We start from the raw sequence: 11,180 nt of genomic DNA on the forward strand, positions 1-11,180 counted from the left end.
ATGCGACAAAAGGCCGCGGGGCAGACTCAAACCCGGGCCGGCCGCTCTCAGCCGTATGGCATGTGATCGCCCACTCAACGCACCAAGCTAAACCGGCGCCCAACTCTGTTACATTTTAAGCGACATTTTCACTTATTTTTTTGTATAACTGGGACAGTAGATGGCCCTGTAAATTTTGAAGGGGTGGGGGTCAGTTTTTTTTCTTACAGTCTCTGAAGCCAGGCTTGCAACAAAAATGACTCTTGGTACTGGAGAGGCCTTGAAAACTAACTAAACAAATAAATTGCCACTTTTTATGTTTGATATATTAATTTTATTTTGCATTACACAAAGCTTCAGGTAGACTAGCATAGCCAACATAGCTAAAAAAAACTGAACTCATTCTTTACATATAAAAATAAAGATGGCAAACAGGCTATACCACCTTGTCTTTCTACTCGTCTCAGTCTTATAAATAGCAAAATAAATTACAAAGTTCACATATCAAGCTGTTATACATTGTTAAAACTTTAAAACCCTTGAAATGAGCAGAACCATTGCAACAAAGGAAGAGGTAGGTCAATTTTTTTCTCTGTAAAGGTTAATACCAGCATTTCTTTATTAAGTCTGGAGGATATTTCTGTTTTCACTTCCAGAAAAAAATATGGGCATTTTTAAATTCAGTCCTTGTTAGTTTAGAAACCCCGGTGCAACATTGTCACTTTGCTGGGAACCGATAACGTGATACCTAACACAAGTAAATACTAACAGTATCAAATATGTCATAAATGTACTGTTAGTATCACATCATTGACAGAGGATTTAAAAAATGTAACATTTTGTAACTAAAGTGAAGTTACTTTTTTTAATTGGTCCAAAAAACAATGAAAAAACTATCTTAATGTTCAAATAAAACCAATGTTTATGGTAAAAAGTGCTAAAGCCTGTCTTCAGTGCATTTAAACTAAGGCAGCAACTTCCTAAAATAAAAAGATTATTTTAATACAATACACAAGGAAAAGTGGTCCTGCAAAAATTATTTGGTGCCTGCGCAAGATACATATAGATTTCTTTTAATCTCAACCTACTTTACGCATCTACGCATCAACCACCTCCACCTCATTCCGTCTACACTCAGTTTTCAGCTGACTGTCGATTCTTTGCAGCTTTTGGTCTAACCTCTCACCAGCGCTGCTTGCTCCAGCGTTCGTCAGTACTGACGGAAGCTTCCGAATTTGCTCTGCTGTCGCGGATGCTATCCAGGCGTTGAGCTGTTGGTGAAGCTCTGAGGAATTCAGCTCTGTGCTTCTTCCCTGTCTCTTCGCATCCTGAGATGGGAGCTTGTGCACAATTCGACGCAGCCGCTTGATATTTATATTATGGTGCACAAAAAAAGCTGGGAGGATTTCTCTGAGGTAGTCAGCGCCATCTGCAAAAAATACAGACAATCAGTAGCTGATAAAGAAATGGAGCAATGCACTGACAGCAAGACGGTAACAAGGCATTCAGATAAAACCTTCTGCTTGGAAGAGCCATTCTTGTTTTTACTAATTATAGAAACTGAAAATAAGCCATCAGGTACTTTTAGACTAATGCACAGTTATGGTTATGGGTAATTTCCACACTTTGAAATATGAAAATGAAACAGTTTGTGTTTATTGGAACTGTTCCAGGTGGAAGGACAGGCTATTTGAACACAGTTGTTTTACTCCCTCTGATAACCAAAAGCCAAGTCTGTGATTACTCACTAAGACCCGACATAAACACCCGTGAAATCTTTTCAGTTTTTTTTTTCAGATTTAATAATTCGTATGCCTCTTTTTGCCTTTTTAAGCTGCCTATCTCACCTTTGAGATCTTCGCAGTTTGCACACACATTGTTGTGCCAGGAGGAGCCCCTCAGTGCCAGCTGCAGTCCTGCACCACTGCAGCTCTTGTGCTCTGTGCAGTTGTGATGAGCAGAGGAAACCTCGGAGAAGGTGCCGTCAGAGCAAGTCTGGCACACGGTGTCCTCATCAGGTGTACCTGGAAAAGGTAGCGAGTACTTCAATGAAGATACCTGAGATCAGTCATGTAACAAATGGAATATTATTTGAGATAGGTTAACAACTAACATACCATTCAAATGGAATAAAACCAAAACCTTTTGAACTAAGTGAAATCGCCCTCAGCTCAATGTGTTTAAAATGCTGTAGGTGTAACAGTGGTCCTGCTAAGACTCTTTAGTGGCGCTCCACCCTGAATGAATAATGTAGTTGCCATCTTTGCCCCTGTGTGGCAGCAAACTACAGTCTTGAAACAAACTCACAAACTGAGGCTCTGTGCACTTGCTTCAGTTCAATGCTGTCAAAAAAACATCTACAGCTTCTTTGTTGCTGTGTTGGCCTTTCAATATAAAAACCTAAAGCTGTAAGATGGCCAAGAAAACCGAATGGTAGCGGTTGCAGGCAAAATTCAAATTACACAGAATGGAAAACAACAAGCCTGTTTGCAGTGTGAGAAGAATGAAAGTGTCATAAAGACTGTCAGTTTGTGTTTGCTTAAATGGTTCAAATGAGTAGAAACTTTATGTTTACTGTTCTGAAGCTGTCATCTGTGTCAAGGAAACCGTATCATTATTGTAATATACCGGTTTAAAAATAGGCACAGAATTCAGGAAGCAGGCTATTGTGAGTTGTTGTTGCCCTTTTACACAGGAGAGCGGCAGCAATTTCGATGCGTCATAGGAGGAAACTTAATAGTACTGCTATGACACCTCAAAATACGTGCTGCAGAAAACACATTTCCCTATGATGAAAAGCTCATGCAGGAGTTCTGCGCACTCTACCTTTTGCCCGCACTCCTTGTCCGGATGGACACGCGCTGTGTGGGAAGCACATATCGTACTGCGGCTTGTAGTAGTACCCCGGTTTGCACTGGCACTGGCAGTCTCTGTCCGCTGTGCACGGGGTCTTCACCACCTGATTGTGACTGCAGACTCCGCAGCGCAGGCACCTCCCGATGTGGTTCCACACCTCAGTGAAGGAGCCCTGCGGACACTTTGCGCAGTCGCTCTTCTTCTCGGATGAGCACCGAGACCGCAGGTATGTCCCAGGGGGACAGCGGTCACAGCTCACCGGCGACCCGGTGATGGGGTCTCTGCTTACAAAGGTCATGTCCACGCTGTCGACTTGAGCGGCGTGCAGTGAGAGCAGCACCACTGGGAGGACCGATAACATCATCTGGAAGGAAACGAGAAAATTAGCAAAGATCAGGGAAACGGTGAGTGCAAGGAAACATCAAAGTCCGGCAAAATCCAAGAAGGAAAAAAGCAGATAACTTTAAGGAAAACAGAAGCGTCCGACTGACACGTGGAACACATGAATATATCTCTTATTGGCTACTCTTAATAGTAATCAAAATAAATGAAAACTGTAGGTCTCCATGCTAAAAACGTCTACCTCACATTTCTATCAAACTCAAACAAAATCTTTACTAAATGAATAAATGCGTCCACGCGTCCTCAGTCTACGATAATTGGCGTGAGGAGGGAATCCCTCTGACTACGTCTGCAGTCTCCACCTACCATTGCAAACAGCTGGGATGTGCGCGCTGCAGCAGGATTCAGCTCTGTCAGGAGGATGGGACTTCAGCTTCCTCTCCTCGCTATTTAAGCTCTTTATTACGCCCCCGTAATCAATAGACACTTAAAGATATGCGTCATCACCGCATGATTCCAGGTAATTTGTATTTTTAAAAAGCTTTTATTTATCCCCAGTTTAATTACTTCTCACAGCCTACATTTAAAAAAAAAATTATATCATCATACAGGTGTGGGATGAATTACATGTCTGTATAAACACTACCTATCCATCCTCCGGGATGCTGCATTGTCCTTACGGGACTCCCACCACAACGAAGAGCCTTTAAATAAAATAAAGCTGCTCTGATTTTCTTTATTTCTTCTTCTCCTTTTTTTTTACTGTTCAGTTGTTACCTCTTTCCGGTTGGTATTGCGTAATACTGCCCCACATGTTTGCTTTGCCTTTACTTCTAAAGGTGCGTTAATGTTGTAGATCCTGAATTGTGATGTGATGAGTTAAGCCCACACGAGGTTTTGGTTTTGCTAACTAATGATGACTAAATCATGCGTTGAAACGATACTAGGGAAGCAGTCCAAACTGTCGCGTATAAAAGTGGGTATAAAATAAAAATTACAAGCTGAGTGGTCGGAACACTCAGTGTGGTGTCTGCGGAGGGGCTGAACGCTGTCCGAGCTGCTGTAGGGCGAGGAGCACCTTGGACACGCTAACACAGAAAGACAAATAACTATCCAAACCCACATTAACACCTATGGGTAATTTAGAGTCACCAATTTAGCTAACGCCACTAACTGCCTGTCTTGGACCGTGTGAAGAAGCCGCAGTATCCGGCGAGAACCCACACAGACACAGGGAATACACGCTAATATGGAAAGTTGCACTCAGATAGTGGATTTGAGCCCAGGACCTTCTTGCTGTGAGTCAAGAGTAACCACCACACCACCGTGTTGCCCCTCACTTTCAGCCAATCCCTCCTCAAGAAAATACAGTTCTCCCTCATTATTTTATATATTGCAACTCCCAGTAACAAGGCCACAAATTCTTTCCTTGAAAATGTTCAAAGTGTCCTTAAAATATAATCCAAGAGTGATGTTGCTGCTGAGACTAGTTATTAGACTGCACGAGGAAAAAAAGAGGCAGTTATTATGAAAAAAATCTACACTTTAACACTTTCAAATCACTCTTTTTACTTTGATCTCATCTCCGGCAGTAAGATGCTGTTCTTTTTTTTGTGAGTGATGACACCTTGTGGACGAAAGATGCTCTGTTTTAAATTTTGCTCCTAAAGGTATGAATCATTTGAGCTTTAATAAAAACCGCAAATAAGTAGAAACTGGAAATTTTTGGATGTCACGGCATGTGAGAGTCCAAGATCATGGTGATACAGACAGAACATTCCAGTGAGTGTACCTAACAGTGACTTAATGAAACTAGAGATAGCAAGACAAGTTTTGTTTGTTTTTTAATTAACTAACAGAGAAAGTGGATGAACTGGAGTCTTGACGGCTAAGAGAGGATTTCTGGTTTAGTTTCAGCAGCACACCTGTCTAGACTTGTAAAAGTAAAACTGAAATACACACACTCACTCAAAAGAGCCTGAGTCAAAGTATCAGACGCCAATAAAGGTAGCACTGCGTGGGGTTGTATCAGGTACTTCCCCCGACAAAAAATATGCTGATGCTAACACTTACCAGGAAGCACTCCTGTGCTGTCGTGCACACCTGAATCTAATTATTTGAAGCAAACATATTAAGTTACAGCAGGTCAAATTAAACCACAAATACATCACAAATAGCTCAAATAAATATAGTTGTACATAGGTCAATAATAAATTAAACACATTATGACAGTAAATCTCTTAATAAGGAAAAACATGAAATCAAAATTAATGCAATAATATGAATTATATGTTTAAATAATCTTGCATTTCTGAATAATCGCACCAACAGTTGTCACCTTCTCACCAAACTTCGTGCAGATGGTCTTGTTGCCCCCTCCAGCTGTGTGCAGCTGTATAATGTTGTCCCTGATGTAACTGATTGACTGTAATATGTGTGCCACATGGCCACACAGCCATTCTGGAGGGGATCAAATAAATCTTTCACTCACTGACATGCAAATTAGTTTATAACTTTCATGTAATGTGTTTTTTCTCTGAAATAAAGAATTTGGGGCTTTGGGGCTGTTTTTCTGCTAAAGGCACAGGATGACTTCCCCACACTGAGGGGCCAGTGGATGGGCCATGTACTGTAAAATCCTGGATGAGAACCTCCTTCCCTCAGTCACAACAATGAAGAGAGTTTTATGTATTTTTTATTTTTTGGTTGATATCCTTTCTCCATAAAAAAAACAAAAAAATCCCCAAAACTCCTCCAGCTAAACTGGGCGAACATTGAGACGTTCCCAGTATTCTCAAATCTCCCAGTTGGCGATGGTGAAAGCAGTAATCACGAGTCTCTGTAACAGGACTTCAGAAATCAGTGGATGATGTCACAGGAGCTCCGTTCATCTTTTATACTATGTTGGTGCTAGACCTGCATAATCCTGCATAAATGAACCACAAATCCCGCATGACTTCAGTAGCCTCCTCGGCCTCCTCTGCAACAATTAATAATCCTGAGAAAATAGATACAATACTTCCCCACTGAATGTTGATTTAGAAACAAATCTGTTTGTCTTCTCCTCCATGGTTTACAATCCACTGCGTACAGCTGCATGCTATCTTATCTCTGTGACTGTCTTCTGAAAAATAAACAAATGAATTTATTCTCTGTGTTTTTGACTACGGCTTGTTCCTAAGGGAAGAATATCCCACATAATCACTGTTTTGCGTTCGCTCACTGAAGATGATTTCTTGTGTTGCCATAGTTGCAACTGTTTCTAACTACACAACTAATCACCAGGGTCCCTGGGCTCTGTAACAGAAAGAAGCCATAGGCTCTGACTCCACTGAGTTTCCCATTTTAGAAAGGCTGATTAGAATTATTTCAATCAACTCAGCCTGTTGAAAAAACCACCAGTGGCACTTTCATCCTAGGATTCATGACGGAAATGGATAAATAAAGAGGAGCGGTTGTTTTTGGTAATCTTCTATTTAGTAATCCATAATTTAATGAATGAACTGATTTACATTTGAGCTCCAAACCACACTGTTCGCCTGTAACCTGACAGAGTAAATGCAGGTTGTAGCAGGTGAAAACAAAGAGATGAGACAGAGATTACTTAATAACATGTGGTATTTAAACCTGCTAAAGGTGATTCGTGTTATTTTGCAGGGGAAATACATTTTCAGAGGAAATAAACTTAAAACTAACTTAAATTAAAGTAGGAAGCCAAAATCTACAGTGAGCAAAAAAAGGGTATTACAAACAAAAAAGAGGAGAATATTAGAAAATAGTAGATATATTAGATAATAGACACTGAAAACATGAAGTGAGATACACAAGCTTAAAGCAAATCCTAAGTAGGAAGGTGACATACAGGAAGGGAAAATGCTAACAAGGACTGAAGAGATCAAAAATGGAGTTATCAGGGAGAAAGGAAACACCTGAAAGACAAGACGCAGCTAAAACAGCTAATTAAGCTAGTGACCACGGAAATAAAGTAGAATACAGAAGACAAGGGAAAATGATGATGGCCGCCCCTGCTCGAGCCTGATTCTGCTGGAGGTTTCTTCCTGTAGAAAAGGAGTTTCTCCTTCCCGCTGTCCCATGAGGTTGAGTGATTGCTGGAGGTTTTTTCTCTCGAGCATTATAGGATCCTTACCCTATAACCTAAAGCACCTTGATGTGACTGTTGCGGTGACAATGCCAAACAAGTTTCTTTGGACCTGTTCTGAATATCCCTGTAATTACTGAGGGTGTGTTGTTGCTTTTTGACTTTGTATAGACTTTTTGTAAGGAAACTTGTAGGGTCTCATGGTGTAATTAGCTAAACAGTACAGTTAAAGTCTAAATTGTATGAGTGGCTTAAAGGTAATGAGATAGAAAACAACCCTTCCCAGAAAGAAACCTAAGAAACACTACTTAAGAAAAATGACTGCGACTGTGAGACATTGTTTATAGGCCACTGAGTCAAAAGGATTCAGTTTCAGCATTTGGTAAAACCTAATACCTCAAGAATTAGAATAGAATAGATAACAATGTGATAAGCATATTTTTCCTATATTAAATCCAGAATTACATTTTAAATCCTGCTTCTTGCATACAAGGTCTTAAATAATCAGGCCCCATCTTATCTTATGACCTTATAGTACCATATCACCCCAGTGGAGCACTCTCAGACTGCTGGCTTGTGGAGCCTATTATATTTAAAAGAAGTATGGGAGGCAGTGCTCAGCTTTCAGGCCCCACTTCTCTGGAACCAGCTCCCAGTTTGAACTTATGAGACAGACACCCAATCTACGTACAAGATTAGGCTTAAAATTTTCCTTTTTGACAAAGCTAATATTTAGAGATGGATCGAGTGACCCTGAATCCTCGCTTAGTTATGCTGCAGTACAATTAGGCTGCTAATGCTTGAGCATTTGTCCTTTTCTCACCACCTTTCACCCACCATGTGCTTAAACAACACTCTGGATTTAATTATTAGTTATTATTAATCTCTGGCTTTCTTCCACAGCATGTCTTTTGCTTCAAAGGAAGTTTTAACACGAAGGGGTTTTTCCTTTCCACTGTCGCCAAAGTGCTTGCTCATAGGAGGTCGTCTGATTGTTGGAGATTCTCTGTATTATATTATTTACCTTACAATTTAGAGCACCATAACATAATTATTGTTGTGATTTGACACTATATACCGTATTTTCCGCACTATAAGGCGCACTTAAAATCCTTTAATTTTCTCCAAAATTGACAGTGCGCCTTATGTATGATTTCTGGTTGTGCTTACTGACGTCGAACCAATTTCATGTGGTACACGCGCTTAGAAACCTTTCAAAAAATGTTTTAGTATGACTTTGGTAAGCTACGAAGCCGCACTGCTTGATGGATTGTTGGAGCATTACGGCTACCGTAGTCAGGAGCCTGGCAGAGTAATCTGGGTCCTAAACTCCGTCAGCTTCAGGTCCCAAAGTCAAACGAACACTGCGGCATCACTGAGAGTCACAAACTGTCTAAATTCTTTCATCTTTAATAAAATGATCAGCGTTGCTGCTTTACCAGGTGTAACAATGAACTTTAACATCCAGGCATCCATGAAAACAGGATTTAATACATTTAACAGAGTTAGAAGTTAGCAGGAAGTTAGCTCGCTAGCTTCCACCTAAACATGATATAGCATGTTCTGACTGAGAGATTTCTGAAACATTCAAACGTACAGCTCTGCTATCACTTCAACATAAATGAAGACAGAAAACTAAACAGCAGTGACGTTTGTAGGATTACTGAAGTTGAGCTAGCTGGTATATAATGATGTGCTGCATTTGTTTATTTGTTTATTTATAAGGAAACCCATTAGCTTCCACAACAGTGGTTGCTAGTCTTCTGGGGCCCTAACCATCAAATACAATCAAATAAAATATTACACAATAAAGTGGATGCAAAATAGACAATTTGTCAGGTCACAACAAACTTATTACTTGAAACTTATTAACTTATTTTGTGCTAAATTAAGCTAGTCTTGGGTTCTAGAAATCGGGCAGTGATTATCTACAAAGTAATTCCATCCAAATACTAAAGACAATCAATTTTGAATGGTACTGTTAAACCTTAGCAGTTAATTCAAAAGAACCTATTTTTGAGAGCTACTTTTAGCAAAAGCAACATATTTAAATTCAAATCATTGCAGCTTAAAATTTGTTTAATATTGCAAAAATCACAAATTTGAAATATTAACAACATTGTAAGAATAATACATAAATATTATGCATAGAGTATTCGATCACTTACATTGGGTTCTCAAATTACGTTTGCATAATGATATGGTGTCTTTACTGACAATAGGCTCTCAGGACTCATTCCTTAGGGCAGTATCATCATGACATCATTTACCTTGTTTCTGTCCACTGTAATGTTCTTTCAAAGGTGCTTGTGCTTTTGTTATGGGGAAATACCAGCTATTTTACAGCACCAGTCATTCAGTGACTACTTTTGCTTTTACTTGCAGTCTTATTCACACATTCGCAGAGCTGTAGAGTAATCCATCTTCCTGAGAAATTCACTGTGATGACAGTAGCAATGCTTCAAAGGCAATAATAATAATGACCAGCACGCTGGTCACTGTTGATGTACGATATACCAGTAAAGGTTATTTCAAGTCACTGTCACCACTGACGTGTGCAACTCCTCCACACATTACTGTCCTTCACTAGAAGACTGTCCTTGTACTTTTGAGAACAGAGGACAGTTTATAAGTCTGTGAGCAGGAAATTACCGTGTGTCAGTACCGATGAAGAGTGGAATTTGGATGACCCACTGTGCCAGTTAGGTAGGAACACCCCTTCATTTTGATGGAGCAGGTGAATAAACATCCAAAACCAAGAGAACTGTACTGTGTCATCAGCAAGGTATCAAGCTCCAGAGTTTTTATCCTGAATGCCATTTTTATAGTTTCTGGCCCACAAATACAGTGAATAACTTTATTTAGTTGTTAGGCCACTAATCACATCCTTGCCCTGAGCCTTACATTTAAAAATGTTATGCGCATCAGCAGCAAAATGTGCATGCTGTGGTTGTGTTTCCTGTAGAATTTATTGCAAGTTGGACATGTGTGGTATTCGAGGTGTGTCACAAAGGTTTTGTCTCTGAATGAAAAATGCTTCAATTCATATTTAATTTTATTTAATTTTCTTTGTTGACTTGGATTTATCGGGAAGAATATTTCATGGTATCAGCATTACAGGTTTGTGCTAGTCATAGACAATGTTTCATCTTCTCCGTCTCTGCTATTCTCTTCCAAACAGTTGAGGTAGACCGTGACCCACCCCCGAAAGGTTACTGAGATGACTTATTCTATGCATGAAAGGAGTGAATGTAAACCCTTGTTGGGTTTTACGCTTTCCAAAATATATGTCTGCTTCTACCCCAGAGCTTAGAGAAAGGAAACACAGAGGTGTCCTGTGTGAAACTTTGCTTTTACCGTCTTTAACTTTAACTGGTCCCTGCAGGTGGCCTAGTGGGACTGTTTACCTAGTGGGTCATTAATTATGGAAAGTAAAATCAGGTGGAAATTTAAAATACTTACCTGACTGTAAATCTTATAGTATGATACACCTACTGATCAGTATTGTGAAAAATGAAGAAATACATACAAATAATGGAAGCCCTTGAGTAAAATCTTCAACATTTATCAGGTTTGTGTGAGCTAAATTAGTTTAAGTCTCATTCCTCATATTTTGCATAGATTGTATACAAAAGTTGGACAGCCACTGTAATAGATTTGAATGTAATGTAATGTAATGAAGCTTTCAACTTGGCAAACTACACTGTAAAAAAAAATTGTTGCGAAAACGTAAAAACTCAAGGCAACCCACTGCATTTACGTTTTTAGGTTCTGATGGATAACTTATAATTTCAAGTTTAGGAGAAAAGTTGCTTCAAGTAATGTTTTTGTGTTTACAAGACTAATAACTGCTTTTTCTCAACTCATATTTTATTGTCCTTTTCCAAAAAGAAAATGAAAGTTA

At 39.5% G+C, this 11,180-nt stretch overlaps 1 protein-coding gene across 1 annotated transcript; it reads right to left on the reverse strand.

Annotated features, from left to right (window-relative positions):
- Nucleotides 1–298: 298 nt before the first annotated feature.
- Nucleotides 299–3,840, reverse strand: tnfrsf11b (tumor necrosis factor receptor superfamily, member 11b). Its single transcript, XM_003458589.5, has 4 exons — nt 3,544–3,840; nt 2,806–3,199; nt 1,827–2,003; nt 299–1,408 (listed from the first exon to the last, which is right to left on the reverse strand). The coding sequence occupies exons 1-4, from the start codon at nt 3,544–3,546 to the stop codon at nt 1,077–1,079; spliced, it is 906 nt and encodes a 301-aa protein (XP_003458637.2). The 5' UTR covers nt 3,547–3,840; the 3' UTR covers nt 299–1,076.
- Nucleotides 3,841–11,180: the final 7,340 nt, after the last annotated feature.

This window comes from Oreochromis niloticus, linkage group LG22 (assembly GCF_001858045.2).
Source record: "Oreochromis niloticus isolate F11D_XX linkage group LG22, O_niloticus_UMD_NMBU, whole genome shotgun sequence".
Lineage (NCBI taxonomy): Eukaryota > Metazoa > Chordata > Actinopteri > Cichliformes > Cichlidae > Oreochromis > Oreochromis niloticus.

Coding starts and splice junctions, on each gene's coding strand:
- tnfrsf11b (XM_003458589.5), bottom strand. Junction 2,004..2,805: donor ACAAGGAGTGCGGGCAAAAG/GTAGAGTGCGCA, acceptor TACCTTTTCCAG/GTACACCTGATGAGGACACC. Junction 1,409..1,826: donor AAACTGCGAAGATCTCAAAG/GTGAGATAGGCA, acceptor TATTTTTTGCAG/ATGGCGCTGACTACCTCAGA.